At 37.3% G+C, this 18693-nt stretch overlaps 5 protein-coding genes across 14 annotated transcripts; 3 read left to right on the plus strand and 2 right to left on the minus strand.

Annotated features, from left to right (window-relative positions):
• Nucleotides 1–967: 967 nt before the first annotated feature.
• net lies at nucleotides 968–2251 on the plus strand. Its single transcript, XM_962827.4, has one exon. The coding sequence runs from the start codon at nucleotides 1459–1461 to the stop codon at nucleotides 2176–2178; it is 720 nt and encodes a 239-aa protein (XP_967920.3). The 5' UTR covers nucleotides 968–1458; the 3' UTR covers nucleotides 2179–2251.
• A 73-nt stretch (nucleotides 2252–2324) lies between these two features.
• LOC656205 (olfactory receptor 9) lies at nucleotides 2325–5223 on the plus strand. The gene is made up of 5 exons (XM_962748.4): nucleotides 2325–4087; nucleotides 4135–4606; nucleotides 4658–4756; nucleotides 4811–4966; nucleotides 5017–5223. The coding sequence occupies exons 1-5, from the start codon at nucleotides 3981–3983 to the stop codon at nucleotides 5077–5079; spliced, it is 897 nt and encodes a 298-aa protein (XP_967841.2). The 5' UTR covers nucleotides 2325–3980; the 3' UTR covers nucleotides 5080–5223.
• Nucleotides 5224–6131: 908 nt separating this feature from the next.
• On the plus strand, nucleotides 6132–7843 carry LOC656117 (olfactory receptor 18). Of its 2 annotated transcripts, none has more exons than XM_962666.3 (7): nucleotides 6132–6489; nucleotides 6574–6775; nucleotides 6825–7094; nucleotides 7141–7360; nucleotides 7412–7510; nucleotides 7555–7710; nucleotides 7757–7843. In XM_962666.3, exons 1-7 carry the CDS (start codon nucleotides 6270–6272, stop codon nucleotides 7820–7822), a joined length of 1233 nt encoding a protein of 410 aa, XP_967759.1. In that variant the 5' UTR covers nucleotides 6132–6269; the 3' UTR covers nucleotides 7823–7843. The 2 variants fall into 2 exon arrangements, with proteins under 2 accessions (XP_967759.1, XP_064213523.1); XM_064357453.1 differs by having other exon boundaries at nucleotides 6134–6489; nucleotides 6541–6775.
• Nucleotides 7844–9606: 1763 nt separating this feature from the next.
• On the minus strand, nucleotides 9607–11763 carry LOC655824 (pyruvate kinase). Of its 2 annotated transcripts, XM_961335.5 has the most exons (6): nucleotides 11481–11762; nucleotides 11211–11434; nucleotides 10345–11163; nucleotides 10076–10298; nucleotides 9869–10025; nucleotides 9607–9821 (listed from the first exon to the last, which is right to left on the minus strand). In XM_961335.5, the coding sequence occupies exons 1-6, from the start codon at nucleotides 11581–11583 to the stop codon at nucleotides 9809–9811; spliced, it is 1539 nt and encodes a 512-aa protein (XP_966428.1). In that variant the 5' UTR covers nucleotides 11584–11762; the 3' UTR covers nucleotides 9607–9808. The 2 variants fall into 2 exon arrangements, with proteins under 2 accessions (XP_966428.1, XP_015838256.1); XM_015982770.2 differs by lacking the exon at nucleotides 9607–9821 and having other exon boundaries at nucleotides 9865–10025; nucleotides 11481–11763.
• A 145-nt stretch (nucleotides 11764–11908) lies between these two features.
• Slob (Slowpoke binding protein) lies at nucleotides 11909–17851 on the minus strand. 8 transcript variants are annotated; one of them, XM_015982774.2, is made up of 7 exons: nucleotides 17577–17851; nucleotides 17453–17523; nucleotides 16249–16434; nucleotides 13334–13634; nucleotides 12802–13280; nucleotides 12714–12752; nucleotides 11909–12650 (listed from the first exon to the last, which is right to left on the minus strand). In XM_015982774.2, the coding sequence occupies exons 1-7, from the start codon at nucleotides 17625–17627 to the stop codon at nucleotides 12551–12553; spliced, it is 1227 nt and encodes a 408-aa protein (XP_015838260.2). In that variant the 5' UTR covers nucleotides 17628–17851; the 3' UTR covers nucleotides 11909–12550. The 8 variants fall into 8 exon arrangements, with proteins under 8 accessions (XP_015838260.2, XP_064213434.1, XP_015838257.2 ...); XM_064357364.1 differs by lacking the exon at nucleotides 17453–17523; XM_015982771.2 differs by lacking the exons at nucleotides 17453–17523; nucleotides 17577–17851 and adding an exon at nucleotides 16508–16964.
• Nucleotides 17852–18693: the final 842 nt, after the last annotated feature.

Here is an 18693-nt window from a genome sequence, read left to right on the forward strand (position 1 = left end):
AATATTTTTAGAGTATTTCTGATTGACTATTTAAGTGATTGCCATTAAAGTCTAAAATTCGACCAAAATTGGAGTTAAAAGGTTTCCACTCTAAGCCATTGAGTTGTAAATGGCCACTAAATATTTATTTTGCTGGAATAACCACAATAAATTTAGAAAATATGCTGTCATTTTAGGTTTTCTTGAGTGTTTTAGCACCTGCATAAGCTAGAAACTCGCAATTATTGATGAGATTTCGCTGAACAAAATGGTCATTTTTAGAATCCGTTAACACGTGTTCAAGCCAAAATCGCAATTACTACCTACTTCGAAAATTTTCATCTAAAATGCTGCATTTTTATAATAACGCAGGTTAAAATTTTAAAATAATGAAAATTATTAGCAGCAATCATTAGCAAATAAAACATCACTTTTTCGGCGATTCTTTAGCGCCTGGTAATTGGTCTGTTTTACAGTTGGGAGTGCACTAGCCCATCATTGTCCAATGACAAGCACCATTTTAATCGTGTTGCAATTTTTTGTGCAGCAGATAACAAGGAGCTCGACAGGGAGGTGGTTTTTATTGGTCAAATGAGGAACAAATGAAACGCTAATAAACCGGTTCTAGGGCTTGCCCTGATCGCAAAACCAGTATTCCCAATAATCAATTGTAAAATGGCCACTATTTACTTTGTTAGAATCACCAAATTAAGTCGAAATCCAACTCAAAAATTAATTTTTTTTGCGTTTTTTCGGTTTCACTAATATTAAGCTGAATCGTTAGCAATAATGGTGTCTCATTTTTGGCTTTTTGAGTGCGTTAGCGCGTGTATCATTTCGCAAAATCTTACCATGTTAATGAGTTAATGACAAAAATAAACGCTGACTAACGATCAACTTTAAATTAAAAAAAAGTTTCATTTGAAGTAATAGGAAAGTAATAGGTGAGGAATGAAAAACGCATGCAGTTTTGAAAAAAAATTATATTGAGTGGTAAATGAATTATTTTTGTCCTGCCGACAAGGTGTTAAAACGAACTGAATGTGCTGTTAGCGCTGTCTAAAGAGCCAATTTTTTCGTTAAGTAACAGTGCAATTATCTAATTGGTAATGATATCAAGTACGCGTCTGAAGGCCGTTTCTTGACGACACTTTCTAATGCCCAGCGTTGGCGCCGATTTTTCCCAACGCTTTTAATTACTGGGCTCCGTTTCGGCGTAAATGACCTCCGCCCCGTTCCGCCAAAATCCAAGTGTTCGATTAGGCCCTCTTTATAATCTCTCCGGCGCGCACCTGCTGCCAGAAGCATGCATTCCAAACCCAGCAAGACTGTTACTTCTCACACTAACAGCGGCGAGACAGCTGGCGCCAACATAGGGCGCCCACACCCCTCCTATTCACATTTACTACACAACATTTCATGTCAACTTAGTATAGTTTGGAGCTCCAGCAAGTGCACATCGCCGATGCTCCCGGTACTATGATGACGAACGGCGCCGGCCTCCAGCCCCCGGAGATGCTCGACTTCTTCGCGGTGCACTCGCCCACCGATTCCAGCGAGGACAGCGTCGAGGTGAAGATCTCGCCCATCTCGGGCCGCAACAAGCGCAAATGTGCCGAACCCCGCAAAGTGCAGGAGACCTTCTCCGGGCCGCTGAAGAAGCGCATGTGTCTGAAAGTGAAAGCGGAGAGTGAGGCGCCCTTCAGGCCCTGGAGCCCCAAGCCCGCCGGCTACTTCCGCCCGCCGTCGCCCGTCCGCGACGAGCCCGTAGCGCTGCTGAAGAAGGCGCCCGCGCCCCGGGTGCCGGTGCACCCGCCGCCGGGGGCCAGCGACGCGGACGCCGAGCGCATCCTCCGCACCTCCGCGGAGACGTTCCCCGGCCTGGGGCAGCCGCGGCGCGAGCAGAGGAACTACAAGAACATGACCAGGGAGCGGAGGATTGAGGCCAACGCCAGGGAGAGGACGCGAGTGCATACGATCAGTGCGGCCTTTGACACCCTCCGGAGGGCCATTCCGTCCTATTCGCACAACCAGAAACTGTCCAAGTTGTCGGTGCTGCGCATCGCATGCTCGTATATTATGACTTTGTCGAGTATCGTGAACGGGGATGAGGGTGCAGCCGCGGAGTGTGTGGATCTCGTCACGAAAACCATACAAAGGGAAGGCAAACTCCGGAAGAAGAAAGACGACAATGACTGAAGTTCCTAGCTGTTGCCATTATTTGTACTTATGTAAATAGTTTTTATTTATTTCAACATGACGAGTTACTTTACTCTGGGTTTTATTTCAACCTTTGGCGAGGTGTGGGTGGAACAGCGAGTGCAGTATGCAAGTGGTGGTATGTTTATGCATATGCTGGAAGTGATCGAAACAGATCCAGTTAGTTTGTGCCCTCGCGAAAAATTGCATAAAATATTCACTCATTTATTGTAAACATTGAATCATTTTAATGTCAGTCGTACAGGTCAGGGACCAGTGTTTATTTGTTGGAATAACGCGAAAACAATGGCGAAAATTTTTGTTATGTGCCCTTCAAAAATTTCCATTCAATATTTTATGACTAAATTATCTCCATATCCGAAAAATGTGTTACTTTTGCGTGTTTTAATTTGACCCACATATCAATAACAAGACCATATAAAAATTTTAATTACTCCAGAAAAATGCGTGTTTAGTCTAATACTGAATAGAAAAACAACTCAAAAAAAACAAAAACAGAACACAAACAAAGTCGGGCTTATTTAACAATGAAGAATAATTAAATATGAACAAAACATTCATTTGGAATGTAAAACGTTAATATAGGCAACCAACAAGGCGCACTGCTGGTTGTCTAATCCACAATTTTTGGTTTATTGTTCCCCAAAAAAATTTTGAGACGAATGAATGTAAACATTTTGTTTCGTCCACTATTGATTCGTGTTTTACTGAAGATTTTTTTCATTTTTATACGGAAATTCAAGCAAAACAAAACGTATCAAAGGTAAGTGCCCCTTCACTAGTCGATAAACAAAAGTTCCGAAATCAAACTTTTAAAACCAAACGTTTAATTAAACAAATGCGAGTTTTGATCCAACATTTTGGAAATGAAATTATCCCGGCGCATCCACCATTTTTAAGTAACAGAATTGGTGGCTACGTTTTTTTAATAAACAATTCCTGGGATAAACCCAACAAAATGTGAGAACCGTTCGAATTTATTCAACTGAAAACGGCGCAATATCAAGTGATAGACGTCACAGGTGTATTCGAGTCTTGTGAAATAAAACTGGCGACTTTCTTTTATCTACTTACTCGGATAATAACATCCTAAATTCAATACTCGGGAGAATCAAGTCTTAAATCATATAATAAAACTTGAAGAACTGAAACAGAAGATATTGGTTTTCCCGGCGCATCCACCATTTTTAGAAACCCGATCTGTCCTCATTAGAACACATCTATTACTAATTCAGGGCGCTTAACTCTAACTACTAGCAAGTTTTAAAGAAAAATCTTGGACATAATTACCATAACTCCACTGTTATTATAGTCCAAGTCTTATTTAATGCATTTTTAAATCAACTTTCTCGTATATAGCCCGCTATTAGGCCTCCAAATTAATAGTGGGTGATTATGGCAGAACTGAAATATTTCAAAGGAATTGTTCTTATACTAAAATGGTCACTTTTGTACCCACTTGTGAAATCGTGGCCAAAAAAATGCTTGTATTATGTTTGGGCTTTATTGTACGTGCTGTCGTTCATTTTAACGTTTGTTCAATGCTCGATGTATTTATACAAAACGCCGTTTAATTTAATTGAAGAAGCCATGATCATAATGAATACTGGTGAGTACTTTAAAATATGGTCGCGAAATAATTAAATTTTCTAGCCATATATTTTTCCCTATTTATCAATTTTACGTTTCTCTACACCAAACGCACAAAACTGTCACGTTTTGTTAAGGATTTCAACCAAAAATGTCTCGACCAAACCGACAACAAAATCGAAGAAATCACAATGGAAAAATCGTCAAAATTATCAGACAAATTCGTTTTTTACTGGACGTTTAACTGCATTGCTAGCAGTTTGATGCCAATGATTGCGTCACTACTTGGCGGAAACAAGTACGTCCCGGTTTAAATTTGCACAGTTTGTGTAAAACAACTTTCAGAAATTTGCCAATGGTGGTTTGGTACCCATACGACCCCAACAAAACCCCCTACTTCCAACTAACATACATTTGGGAAATATTCTGCATAAGTAATTTAGGTTTAATTTACGCCGTCCTTGACTTGGTTTTTCCCTGTATTGCAATTGTTTTGGGTCAACAATTCAAAATTTTGGCCAGTAATTTCAAAAATAATGTATACAGGGCGTTAGTTGATTCAGAAGTTTCGGAAAAAATCGTTCAAATATTCAGCAAGAACTTACACAATGACTCGTTTAATGAAGAAATTTTCGAAATTATGAACAGTGCCAAGTTTAAGAAAAATAACGCACGCTATTTTAGAAAGAACGTCAAACACCACCAACAATTACTGCAATATTGTGCCGATGTTAGCGATATTTTAAGTATTTTTCTGATGGGGAAAGTTTCAGCGGCGATTTTTAACACACTGTTCATGGCTTTTAGCTTAATCACAGTAATTTTGACAAATTTTGTTGTGTAACAAATGTTAATTTTTTAATACCAGACAGGTAACCGTGCTATGATTTTTGGACTGGGCTCTTACATGGTTTCGACAAGTATCGAGCTGTTGATTTATACTTACAGTGGTCAAGTCCTAACTCAGGTTTCGCAAAGTTCGTTAATTTAATTAAAACGGTTTATGTTTCATATTTTTCAGAATGCCGACATTGTTGGGACGCTTTATGAAAGTCCATGGTACATGTGTGACGTGCATTTTCAGCGAACATTTCACATTGTCCAAATGCGGGCGAGTAAAATTGTGAACGTTAAAGCTGGCAATTACTTTACAATGTCCGCTTCCTCGTACATAACAGTAAGTTTGCCGATTGTTATTGCTTTTATGTGAGTAAATTGATATTTCAGTTCATGAAATCGCTCGGATCGTATATAGCGCTCTTGAAGGAGTTAACTGATAGGGGAAAATAAACTATAAAGCTGTTCTGATTTCAAGTTCTTGAATTATGGAATAAAGCACCAACACTGCATTACTTGTTTTATATTATCGCATTTTTTTCTGTTCGTTTATGTAACAGAAACGCCAAAATTATCGAAGCAAATTCTTTTATAATGTTTGGTGTGTCAGTTTTCTAAGTTAAATTGACTAACCCGGCGCATCCACCATTTTTATCACTGTCAGATAATTTCATTATTAATTTACAAATAGTTGCAGATTCAACAAAAAATTACAGGGCTAATTAAGTTTAGGCCTTTTCAGCTATAACTATTTAGTTTTTAAAAAATTTCTGCTCCAAAAAAAATTTTTTTGATTTAAAGCTTGGCGCCTTTTTTGCCAGATTTTTAACTTTAATAAAATCACTTTTTTCTTGACTTATTTATCAATTATCTCAAGTTTTAATTGCCGACCATCACAGCGTGACACCCTCTTCAACTAATTTTTAATCATTATTATACATATTCTTCTTTGTTAATTACACGTTTTGATTGTCACCGTTGACCCACTTTAAACTTTAAAAAAATAAACTAAAAAGCTGTTCTGATTTTTATTTTTTTAATTATGGAATAAAGCACCAACACTGCTTTACTTGTTTTATTTTATCGCATTTTTTTCTGTTCGTTAACAGAAACGCCAAAATTATCAAAGCAATTTTTTTAATGTTTCGTATTAACAATTAATTATTTTAATTTTAACTTATTAACAGATATGTATCGGTAAACTGTAATTCAAGCTAAAAAAAAACAGTTTATTAAGTTAAATTAACTAACCCGGCGCATCCACCATTTTTATCACTGTCAGATTATTTCATTATTAATTTACAAATAGTTGCAGATTCAAAAAATATTCAAAGAGCTAGTTAAGTTTTAGGCCTTTTTAGCTATAACTATTTTTAGTTTTTAAAAAATTTCTGCTCCAAAAAATATTTTTTTGTCAGATTTTTAACTTTTATAAAATCACCTTTTCCCTGACTTATTTATCAATTAGCTCAAGTTTTAATTGCCGACCATCCCAGCGTGACACCCTCTTCGACAAATTTTTCGATCATAATTATACATATTCTTCTTTGTTAATTACACGTTTTGCTTGTCACCGTTGACCCACTTTAAACTTGTCACTATTTAAAGCTCCATTTGCCGCCAACACGTCATTTGTGGCGACAATGGCAAAACTGGAGTACCTCACGGGGGCGACTTTCACCCTTAAATGCGCGGTTTTGTACCCAATTGACTCCAACAATCCGAAAATAAAAAAAATCTTGTACGCAGTTTGGGCGATTTTTTTCATCCTAACTTTCGTAACCGGCTTTATTCAATGTTTTGTTTTCGTTTGCATTAATCCGTTCGATTTGGTGCAAGAGGCTATGATTATAATGAGTTTAGGTAAGTGAGACTTTTTGCAAAATAACTTAACGAAAAGTTTGATTTTTGCAGTTTTTTACTCAACCACGTTTTTTTATTTTATAGTGTTTTACAAAAATTGGCAAAATATGGTCGCACTTGTAACAAATATCAATAAAAATTTTCACAGGGCTACAGATAATGTTATTGAAAAAATTTCAATGGACCAGGCGAGCGAATTATCCGATAAACTGGCATATGTGTGGACTTCAAGCCTGGCTGTTGGTTCAGTGGTCCCTGTAGTTTTAGCCATAGCGACTGGAAATTTGTAATTGAAATTTTAATTCAAATTTTAGGACTTAACCATTTTCTTTTAGAGAAATGCCAATGCCGGCCTGGTTTCCCTACGATTACAACAAATCTCCAGTTTTTGAAATAACATACCTGTGGCAAGTTTTCTGTCTAATAACCTTGGCAATTATTTACGGGGCCTCCGATATGTTTTTCCCTTGCATAACAATAATAATCGGACAACAGTTCAAAATCCTGGCCAGCAATTTCAAAAATAACTTCTACACATCGCTCATAAAATTAGGGGCCGAGGAATCAATCGTCCAAAACTTCAGCAAAGACATTAAAACACACGAGTAAGATTGTTTGGTTTTTTGGAATTTAAAATATTATTTTTTCCAGGTTTCGGTCATTCTACATAAAATACGGTAATATTTTTAAAATTCTAAACAACGCCAAATTTCAGACTCTTAATCGGGCGTTTCTGAAACGAAACATAAAACACCACAAACTCCTGTTGAGATTTTGCGAAGACTTGAATAAAATATTGAACACATTTTTACTAATCCGAGTTTCGGCGATCGTTTTCAATTTGATTTTCATCGGTTTTAACATCATAATTGTGAGTATTTTGTTCACGAAACTATATTTTAGCCTTTAATTAAATTTTTAGTCAACCGACAGGACCCTAATGTTGGGTTTTTGCAATTACTTTTGTTTCGGAAGCACCGAGCTGTTTATACACACGTACAGTGGGCAAATTTTGACTGAGGTTTGTCATTATTTAAATAATTCACACTCAATTAAATATTTCAGAACGCTGATTTTTTGTGGACTTTGTACGAATGTCCGTGGTATTTGTGCGACGTTACGTATCAAAAAATGTTGATTCTTGTTCAAATGAGAGTGAAAAGGATGGTTTCAACCAAAGCTGGGAATTTTTTCACGATGATTGCACCGTCTTTCATTGCTGTGAGTAAAAAATGTTTCGCAATTGTGTTCTAATTTGAATCGCTAGTTTCAAAGAGCCGTGTTTTCGTACATTACTCTGCTGAAGGAAGTGACTGATTTGGGGAAAGATTAATCATTAAAAAAGCACCACAAAGTGAGAACAGAAATGTAATTTGTGATAGCTTTAGTAAATATGAATGGCACTATCAGAGAATTCAATTAGAGCTCACCGTTTAATTTTTTAACACAAAATTTGTTAAACATTTAATTGCAAACAAAATTTAATTCGCATTCAGGAAAGTGACTTCAAGCTTTATGTTCAATATAGGCAAGCAACAATGCGGACTACAAATACAGACTGGTTCATGAGTAATAATGAGCCTGAAAATTTTTTTGAAGCAACCAACATTACATTTTATAGATTACTTGGATAGTAAAATATTTGGTTTCAATTAATTATATAGTGATCGTATTTTTATTTTTGACAAATTTACTTAAAAAGTTTGTGTTAAAATATCTGCAAAAGACAGTCAGAACCTGGGGCCTGGTGGCTCAGTGGTATAAGTGCCACTTACGACGGGGAAGGTCGGGGTTCGAACCCGGATCAGGGTAACAATTTTTCTATGAAAAAAAGTGTAGAAAAGGTAAGTGAAACAACAAGTAAGCAAAAATAAGAGAATGAGAGAACACATAAACGTATAAACGTAAAGCGGAGCATAAAACTGACAGAAATAAGAAAATAATGCGGCAAAAAGTAAAAGTACGTAAAGACGCCAAATTGTAAACGTAAGAGCACATCTTAATAAAGAGAAAATAGCTTTTGTTTTGAGAGAAAACGAGATGAACGTAAAGGTGAAACATTACTTCAAACTTTACCGTTGAATCCTTAGATAATTATTTCTTAAATTATAAAAAAATATACGAAAACATTTAATTTATGTTTAAAAATTTTTAGTTAACTGAGTTTGTTTAGTAAAGTCCCGAAAAACATTGTTAATAAAAGTCATGGCCACTGCGAATCCAATAGGATTTGCGCACGTCCATTATTTTTGACTAGAAAATATACAACTTTGGTGATTTTTGGAAAAATTATGTCCATTTTCGGTCGAAAACGTGCTGAAAGTCACAAAAAAGGTAAAAACAATGTTAAAATTGTAGAATCAACTTATACGCCCGGTATCTTTTGATGAAATCTGGTGAAAAATTAGAGAATTAAATTGAAAAAAAGTGTAAGAAAATGTTTTCTCGAGCTAATTCGCCGACTTTTGAACTGAAAGTATTTGCGTTTTAGGTGAATTATTGCAATTATATAGTTTGTAATGTTGATTTATTTAAAAAGTTTGTGTTAAAATATCTGCAAAAGACGGTCAGCACCTGGGTCCCGGTGGCCCAGTGGTATAAGCGCCACTTACGACCAGGGGGGTCAGGGGTTCGAACCCGGATCACGGCAACAATTTTTCTATGAAAAAAAGTGTAGAAAAGGTAAGTAAAACAACACGTAAACAAAAATGAGAGATTGAGAGAACACATAAAGGTATAAACGTAAAGCGGAGCATAAAACAGAGAGAAATAAGAAAATAATGCGGCAAAAGGTAAAAGTACGTAAAGACGCCAAATTGTAAACGTAAGAGCACATCCTAATAAAGGGAAAACACCTTTTGTTTTGAGAGAAAACGAGATAAACGTAAAGGTGATACATAACTTCAAACTTTAGATGAATCCTTTGATGACTTACTTTTTCAATTATAAAAAAAATGTGTGCATTAAAAACAAAAATTTTAAGCAACACGAAAAGTAAAACTTGAGGTAATTTAAACAGTATTTTTATTTTGATCATGAGACTGTTTAGCGTAACAATTATCGTAAATACACTAATGGGAACAATGGAACTAATTATAAGATAAAGCGAAAAACAAATTCAAACTTTGTTTGTGTGTATCGTTGGTTGCTTAACCAATCGATACAATTACTTTATTACGCATGTTATGTTACAATTAGGGACAATCGTCAATAATCACTAGCTTTAATAAGCAGAATTATTAAAAAAACAACGTTTTAAATTAACAACATTATTACAGTTTTAATTAGCAACACAATACTAAACCCAAAACACTCAACCTCATTGGACAGTCCTGTAAACAAACATTTAATAATTAAACACACATTTCTGCCAACTCACATCAACGTAAGAGTGTTTGTAGAGCCAGGCCCTTGATGCAAACCCGTCACAATAATTACAGTATCCCCTGATTTAACAAACCCCAACGACTTTCCATAACTAACTCCGGCTTTAACCCGGACTTCCACATTTTTCAACCACTCGGTTGGGCTTTGGCCTGCAAAACCCACACGTAACAATCACCCTCACCCTTAAAATCACACACACCGTCAAAATACAAGGGCATAATCGCCCTGAACAAGTGTAACTGGCGCGCAACTTGCGCATTCCTCGTCACTGCAATAATCGGGCACTTTGGCTTGTATTTTGACAACAATTGTGCCGATTTTCCCGTTTTCGTGACCACGATGATGGCCGTGGCTAGCGAGTTCATCGAGGCTTCAACTGTGGATATTGCGGTAGTTTGGACGATGTCAAGCGGTACTTTAGGCTAAAAAATGTTTAGTACGTAGTTTTACTAAAAACGGGGTAAAAACCTGGCTTTTGAGGTCGTTAAAGAGCTGTTTTTGCCACACCGCTGCCTCGGCCTCTTTGCAAATCAAAGCCATGGTCTCCACACACTCCACAGGGTACAAGCCCTTGGCCGTCTCCCCTGCTAGCATCACACAGTCGGCACCGTCCAGTACAGCATTGGCCACATCCGAGCTCTCGGCTCTCGTAGGCCTTGGTTTATCAACCATTGATTCCAGCAAATGGGTGGCGATAATGATGGGCTTTCCAACTTTGTTACACCTCGCGATGATGGCTTTCTGGGCGAGGAACACCTTCTGGAAGGAGATTTCCATCCCCAGGTCGCCCCGATCGATGAGAATCCCATCGGCAGCTTCAATAATCTCGTCCATGTTCTTCACACCTTGCGTGTTCTCGATCTTGGCAATCACCCGAATGTTGCTGTCGCCTAAAATGGAGCGAATCTGGCGCACTTCTTCGGCGTTTCGTGTGAACGAGGCGAAAACACAGTCGACGTTCTGCTCAACTGCGAATTTCAAATCCTTCTTGTCCTTTTCCGAAACCGTGGGCAGGTCTTTCTCGACGCCTGGCAGGTTCACCCCTTTACTACTCCCCAGTTTTCCCCCATTGGCAACCGAGCAAGTGATCTCCGAGCCTTGGATTTTCTCACAGTTGAGGGTAATCAAACCGTCGTCGATGAAAATCTGGTTTCCGGGTTTCTGCACCTTGGTGATGTTTTTATAATCGACGTAGATGACGCTCTTGGTGCACTTTTTGGCATACTTTTCGTCGGTTGTCACGGTCACTTTTGACCCTTTCTCCAGGACCACTTCGGCAGAGATGCCCTGAAAAAGTTAGTGTAATGTCCAATGACGTGGTAGTGACTTGGTACCCCTTCTAGTACTCCAGTTCGGATTTCGGAGCCTTTGGTGTCGATGGCGATGGCAAGGGGGCAGTAGCGGCCTATTCTCTTGCTGTAGTTGTCCACAGCGGTCCTTATGTTTTTGATCAAATCGACGTGGTACTCGTGAGTACCGTGAGAGAAGTTCAAACGTGCCACGTTCATTCCAGCTTCGAGCATTTTCTCCAAAATCTCTACCTTCTGGCATGCTGGTCCTAAAATCCCATTGGGAAAAACACCTAATACGTAGAAAAAACGTACCGATCGTACACACGATTCCCGTTAGCCGCAGATATTTCGGTTTGGCTGTAATGTCCAAACTACTGATGTAGTCCAGGAGGTTTGTTTTCGGCTGCGTACTCATTTTGACTAACTAAATGGTTTGAGGTCTTGTTCGTTTTGACTTTCACACAAGTTGGGATGATATTGGGAAACGATGCGTGATAGAGATGTTTATGTAAGAGGAGCTGATAGTGGGGATCATTGAGTGTGCTTACTGATTATCAGTTCGTACAAAAATCACTCGGCGTGATTGCGACTGGAATAACAAACGCTGTGGAGTCGTTTCACGTTTGCTTATTTTAATATTTGTGTTTTCTTATCTCTGATAACAAAACGTGCGGGTTTTGTTCATTAGGTACCGACTGTTTGAATAATAAAATACCTGTTTGGTGTTGAAATAAAAGCCATTTTAACTGCAGTGAATTTTATTGAAATAACAGTAGAAATTACACGCCTACACATAAAAGAAAGACTCGTTGACTAATATATTGCATTTGACATTATCGGTGTGATTGTCGTATTAACAATTTCACGAAAGTCTTACGCCCATGTTTGACGGAACTGAAGTGTTTGATTTGAAATTTGCTTCTCCTAAAGAACTTTTTCCGTGCTTTAATTAACGGTAATCTATAAACAGAACAATTGACAGTCACGCTAGGACGGTAATGGATATGTTTTCTGCCATTAAGTATTGCCTTCTAGTCCTAAAGGACGGTCCGTTTACAATAAAAAGGGACAAAGGGAGAAGTCTGGTGTTTTGATTCCTACCACTTACAAACTCTACAATACAGGAAATTATTGCTATACTCTACGTAAATCGATAGTAAAATATGAAACAGTGCTGGAATTGCTCACTTTTGATTATTCGATCGATTTATATGAAAATACATTTAGTAATTTGTAACATGAGGTTGGTCCAAAACTTTGGCCACGAAATAACACCCAATTAAAGCCTGAACACAGCACACATTGCGTAATTGAGAGGCAGCATTTAAATGGTACTACTGAACTACCCTCTAAGCATTTAAATGCCACAACCAACGATTCTACTACCGATTATCACTGGCGTCGTTTGCATCACTATCTTCGTTGTCTTCTTCTATAATGTCTTCTAGTCGCCTGTCTTCTATTATCACGACTACATCTTTGCTAGAATAAAACACACTCTAAATACCTACCCCTAGCACCTACCAAACTCAAAAAAACCCTCACCATGCATACCACGGATCTAACTCATCGGAAAAGTGCCGTCTGCATGCAACCAACCCTCATCAGCCACCCTCCCCAAGCCGCCACTTACCGTCTCAACGGCGACGGCGGCACCGGATTCCGCACCACCTCCAGCAACTCCAGAACCTCCGGCGACGACCTCACTTGAATTATGCTCGCCCCACGCAACTCCCGCAACTCCACCCCGCGGAACAACTCACAACAGACCAACTCCTCCAATGCGGGAGTTCGGCTAGTCTGGAAAATCAACTCCAAGGCTTCGGCCACTTTGGGGACTCGCTCCAGCTCGAGCTGCAAGTGGGCTGGACTTGGAGGCTTGGGAAGTTCGTACCCGGCTGCCATTTCGAACAAAAGGTAACCGAAGGCCAGGGTTTCGGGGGCGCTGGGCGCCCGAGGGAGGAGCCCCAGAAGGGCGTTTTCTAGGCCGGCGATTCGGGCAACGCCGTTCTGGATTATCACGTTGCCGGAGTGCAGGTGGTAGAAGGGCGGGAAGTAGCGGTTGCGCAGAAAGAGAAGGCCTTCGAGGATCTGGCGGCCCAGACACTGGACCTGGACGGAAAGTTCAATTCACAATTATAAATTTAATCTCTGCGGAAATGTACCGTTCTGAGGGGTAATCCGTCTCCCCTTGTGTTGTACTTCTTGTCGTAGTCCTCGTGCCACGGGCTGGCGTAGATTAGGTCCTTCAAACTACCGGACGGATTCAGAGGACTGATAAGAGCCGCCCCCGCGTCCCAAAACTCAATGTCCAGGACTGGATGAATGTAGGGGTGTTGTAAGCCACGGAACAGCACCAGAAGAGTATCTCTCGTGGTTGTGGAAGGGTTCAAGGGACACATGGACGGTAAGGGCACTAACGTGAGCAACCTCTCCGCCCCCAAAGTGGTGTCTTGGACAGTAAACCTGCACAAAAATTAAAACACCCTCAAACCTCCTGGTTACAGTGTTGTTAAGTATTTCAATAAAAAATGAATTTGAAATACATGGGCTGTATTTAAAGTACGTAATTAAATACTTTTATTTTTTTGTAATTCAAATATAATTTAATTACAATTGTCCCCAAAATTTTAAATATTTGTAATTAAATTTAAATACTTTTATGGGTTACGGAGAATTTATCCTAAGCTGAGGCAGGTAGACAGATGATCCGAATTGTCGGGACCGAGGACTTTTCCTGCATTATCTATTTCTATTTCTGAGAAAAAATATTTTTTTAATAATAATAATAATAATAATATTTATTTTATTTCTAACAGGTGAAACACCCAATTACAGAAAATAAACTTAAACTTAATGATCGTGCTGCAAGCAAAACTAATAATTTAAATAAACTAAAACAAACTAATAATAATACTATAATAATAAATTAAGAAACAAGAACTAAAATTAAATTTTACCTAGCCACTAAAGTAACTAATTATATGATTTTTAATGTAATTAAATGAATGAAAATGAATATCATAACTACTGCTAATTTTGTTAAAATTACTACACATTACATATAAAGGTGATTTTAATAGAACATTCGTATTACAACTGCAACTGTAAAAAGTCATGGGATGTCGTGAGTTAATTCTAGGAACCAGAAAAATTATCTTATTAACAAGAGCAATACAGACAATCTTGTTGTTTAGTAATTTATGTAAAAATGCAATACTTGAGATAATTCTCCTAACTTCTAGAGAATTGATATTAAATGTCCTTAAAAGCACTAGTTGGTCACATCTCCTATCGGGGTAATTTTTAAAAGAAATATACCATAGCAGTATTCAAAAATTTTCTTTGGACTGATTCAATACTATTTATGTGTGTGGCATATATAGGTGACCAAATAATTGCACAATATTCTAACTTGGAGCGTACAAGGGCAAAAAATAAGACTTTTAAGGCTCTTAAATTAGTAATAGTAGTTTTATACGCGCTATTAATAATATTTGTAATATGATTCACAAATAAAAGTTTGTTATCAAAGGTAACTCCTAGATCTTTAAATGTGTCTGTTCTTTGTAAAATGTGACCACTAACATTATAACTATACATGATCGGAATTTTCCTATTTGTGTAAGACATAACAAAGCATTTAGGTATATTTAGGTTTAGCCTATTAGCTTCGCACCACTGGAGGAGATTGTTGATGTTATTCTGCAAGACTTGACAATCATTACCGGTTTTTATGATATTATAAAGCTTAAGGTCATCAGCAAATAGAAGACTGTTACAAGTTACTGCTACAGTAATATCGTTTATAAATAATAGAAAAAGTAAAGGACATACAAACTATGAAAAACAAATTTCAGTTCGTCTTAAACTCTCGAGTTGTGAACACAAGCGAATTATGGAAAGTGTTAAACTGCCCGCCATTTTAACAAACGATGTTTTCGAAGTTATATCCTCTTCAGAAAATAAAATTACAGCAAAATGTTTATTATGTGTTGGTGCTAATAAAACTTATAGTGAATTACCGAAAGCCACATCGAACTTTTTGACTCAGTATTTAATTATCCTACTTATTTATTTTTTTCTTATAAGGAATGAACTGAGTTTTTCATACCTAACAATATTTGTTAAATTTCGATTTAAAATCGCAGTGACTAAGAACTTATTCATAATTTATCTGCAAAGCAATTAATCAGAGTTTTTTTTACAGAGAAAGCATCCAGAACGAATGTCTACCATTGATGAAGTTACAAGAAAATGTTCAATTAAATTAGATAGTATTAAGAACATGTAAATAATTTTGTATTGGTATTGATGTATGATTGTACAAGTGCAGATTACGGGAAAAATGTTGAAAAAATTCCTAAAGTCATATTTTAAAAAATCTGGAGCTACAAACTTATTTTGCTAACTTCTTCAGTTTTTATTATTTTTTAATGTTTTTATGTTTCACACTAAGTAATCGTTTCCTAACACAACGATGAATAACTATTTTTAAATTTCACATCAGACTTTAGCAGTTTTTTTAATTAAAAAAAATAAAATTCATTAAAAAAATCACAGTTTGTAGATGTGCCAACGCTGGGAATTATTTCCTAGGAAACCGTTTCAAAAATAATTTATTTTTATTGTTGATCAAATTCTATTGCGATCACAACTGTTAGACAACGTTGCCACATATCATTTATTTAAAATTCGTTATTTATCAATAACTTTAATGCAAATGTAAAAAAAAAATTTTTTTACTATCTTTACCTTTATATGTAAGCAATTCTTTACCACACTCCATTGAGTTGGTGCGCCAGTTTTTGAACACCCGGTATATCGTGACTGTATGCTCTACTGACTATTTTCCCGAAAGAAAATGTAAATAAACACTTTTTTTAATGTTAGTGTTTATACTTGACTATCCTTAAATTCAAAATCCCCACTAAGTATTTAAACACTTTTAAATACATTACTAATGTAGTTGTATTTGGAATTAAATACATTTTCAAAAATTGTATTTGAATTACATTTAATTACTTTGCCAAAAAAGTATTTGTATTTGTATTTAAATACTTCTGAAAATAATTTATACCAATGCTTGTCTGTCCTCGACCCGATCTCCCCCAACTGCGTCTTCAGCTCGTACCGCTCATTGTTCGTAAGATAGTGCTTACAAGCCATAAAAACCCCATTCCTTATCTGCTGCTCGGCCCGGAACTTCTCATTCCCTCCCTCGGTTTTCAAGGCGCTGTATTCGTGCTTGGGGGCCCCGGACGACCTGAAATCCGGTTAAAAATAAGTCCCGAGTGGGAGCATCTCAATTTTTAATTCAAACTATCGATAATCTATACCGGCGGGAGAAAAACACTCTCGCGAACGATTCCGTTCTTTGGGGAGTTACTTTTCCATCGTCGCTGCGATTTTCCGAACTCTGGCAGCGGTTTCGGAAAGCCGCACGTTTGTTGGCGGCGTTTAAGGCCCCCGTGGAAAACTCCGAAGCGCTGTGAGAGCGATGCGGCACGCGCTTCTTGCGGCGCGAACCCGAACGGGAAGTTCGCTCCTGGTAGAACCTTTCGTGACCGATCACTTGAGGCTCTTTCTCCTCCTCTTTCTTATTTATGCTCTGGTAAAGGTTGAACATGCTGGCGGGAGCCAAGAGGCCTTGCGACTGAAGCCCGGCGATTTTCTAAGGCTTTAATGCTGTTAGGGGCTGAGAGGATTCGCGGTAATGCGGCTAAATGGATTCAAAACAAACTGAATTCCTTCCATCTAGTTAACTTTGAATTTGGTGTACATGCAAAAAAGGTGCCGCTCTGCTCACATGAATCCTCTGTCAATAAACGTCAAAAGTGACAGTTGGAAATTCACAAATTGTCAATTAATTAATTTTAAAAATTTCGTTAAAATGCAACTGAATTTTATTTATACTTTTATTGTCGAAGCTTATTTGATGGAGAAAGGTAATATTTGGTGTCATTAATTATGTAAAGCGGCATTTAGACGACCAGATGACAATCATTTAAAAACACATTGTAGTTTGTTTAATTTAGTTATTTAATTAGCGACTGAAAAATGATTATCCTTTGTTCTTTTGTTGTCAAGGATTATGTATGACAACACATTATGGCACTCCATAAAAAAGCATTTATCACTTAACTATTCTCCCGTCATAATTTTACAGCGGAAAAATAAAATCGAATTTTCCCAACTTCTCGCGTTATTTAACGAGGCCGTAACTCCCCAAACAAGTTAAGAACTTCATTGAGCCCAAAATCAATTCTAATCTAATAACTCACCTGCATTTCCTAATCCAAAACACCGCTAGCGCCAAAGCTCCTAAACCTAGCACGACTAACGAGGCCGAAACCTTGTGAAAATTCCATTAACCAAAAGTTAAAAAATTTCGTTTGCAAAACTTACCCACGGATGGGTGTTGGAGGTATGCTGCGGCTTCCTGGACACCACTTTCATCTTTCATGTTTTAAGAGAATAGAGGTTTGTGGTTGGGAGAAAAAGCTACATGTCGCCAGCAACAGGATTCTGATAAAAGCTTGTGTTAACGACGAAAATGAATTACACAAAAGCTCACTTGGCGAATCTAACACCGGAACTGAAATAAACGCCTGAAAGCACGCAAATTGCAAACACGCATGGTATCACTATTGCCGTGAATTGGAATCAGTCGATAAACAAGAGGTGGACGCGTGCGTATTGCTGAGGGTTGTGGGATCAGACGCGCGGGAATTCGGGACAGGGAAACTACAGACGGGTGAAAACTGGGTCACAGTCGCGAATGACGTCACGGGATCGGGAAAGTGGAAGTTTAAAGGGGTTGCCTTGTTGCGGCAAATGGAGTGACGCAGTTAGCGGGCATTGTTTTGTTTAATTGCGACGGGTTTATGACACGCAAAGACGGCTTTCAGGCGCAATTTTGCTTTAATGGAGACATTTAGAAGTCTATTTCAGTTTTCATCAGTTTATTATCACCCTGTTTTAACAATAAGATAAAAGGTTTTTACCAGTTTCAAGTGGTTTTATTTCTCCCGGCGCATCCACCATTTTTCAATTTAATAGATTTCGTAAATTCATAATGCAAGATTGAAAAAAAATATTTTTTAATAGACAATGGTAATGAATCAGAATCTGAAAATAAAATTAAACAATTCTGAGTATAGTCTGTACACAATAAATTTCCAAACTAAACAAAAAATCATGATATACATAAGCTATGTTATGGTAACTTTTGTTGTGAATTTTTTGCATCTTTTTTAAAGTTATCAAGAAAATTATATCTCATTTGGATTGACTGTTGACGTGATGCATCAGATGATTTTCATTGTTTGTGATGGCATAGAATTACAATAAAATTTATACTATCTAGTTTATTTAATTTCCATTTCTTTTAATATTTTTTTTTCTAATTTAATTTTTTTATATGTTTTTAAACTAAATACAATATGAAATTTGATAAAAGGGATTTAAAAAAAACATTTTTTTATGTTTTATTTATTCCTTTTATAACAGAACAATCGGGAGT

Source organism: Tribolium castaneum, chromosome 6, assembly GCF_031307605.1.
Source record: "Tribolium castaneum strain GA2 chromosome 6, icTriCast1.1, whole genome shotgun sequence".
Taxonomy (NCBI): domain Eukaryota; kingdom Metazoa; phylum Arthropoda; class Insecta; order Coleoptera; family Tenebrionidae; genus Tribolium; species Tribolium castaneum.

Coding starts and splice junctions, on each gene's coding strand:
- net (XM_962827.4), top strand. CDS start 1,459: ATGATGACGAACGGCGCCGGCCTCCAGCCCCCGGAGATGCTCGACTTC.
- Slob (XM_015982771.2), bottom strand. CDS start 16,797: ATGTTCAACCTTTACCAGAGCATAAATAAGAAAGAGGAGGAGAAAGAG. Junction 16,435..16,507: donor AGAGTGTTTTTCTCCCGCCG/GTATAGATTATC, acceptor ACCGGATTTCAG/GTCGTCCGGGGCCCCCAAGC. Junction 12,651..12,713: donor TTAGATCCGTGGTATGCATG/GTGAGGGTTTTT, acceptor GTTTTATTCTAG/CAAAGATGTAGTCGTGATAA.
- LOC656117 (XM_064357453.1), top strand. CDS start 6,270: ATGGCAAAACTGGAGTACCTCACGGGGGCGACTTTCACCCTTAAATGC. Junction 6,490..6,540: donor TATGATTATAATGAGTTTAG/GTAAGTGAGACT, acceptor TGATTTTTGCAG/TTTTTTACTCAACCACGTTT. Junction 7,361..7,411: donor TCGGTTTTAACATCATAATT/GTGAGTATTTTG, acceptor TTAAATTTTTAG/TCAACCGACAGGACCCTAAT.
- LOC655824 (XM_961335.5), bottom strand. CDS start 11,583: ATGAGTACGCAGCCGAAAACAAACCTCCTGGACTACATCAGTAGTTTG. Junction 11,435..11,480: donor GGGAATCGTGTGTACGATCG/GTACGTTTTTTC, acceptor ATGGGATTTTAG/GACCAGCATGCCAGAAGGTA. Junction 10,026..10,075: donor TATGCCCTTGTATTTTGACG/GTGTGTGTGATT, acceptor TGGGTTTTGCAG/GCCAAAGCCCAACCGAGTGG.
- LOC656205 (XM_962748.4), top strand. CDS start 3,981: ATGGAAAAATCGTCAAAATTATCAGACAAATTCGTTTTTTACTGGACG. Junction 4,088..4,134: donor TCACTACTTGGCGGAAACAA/GTACGTCCCGGT, acceptor AACAACTTTCAG/AAATTTGCCAATGGTGGTTT. Junction 4,757..4,810: donor GTGGTCAAGTCCTAACTCAG/GTTTCGCAAAGT, acceptor CATATTTTTCAG/AATGCCGACATTGTTGGGAC.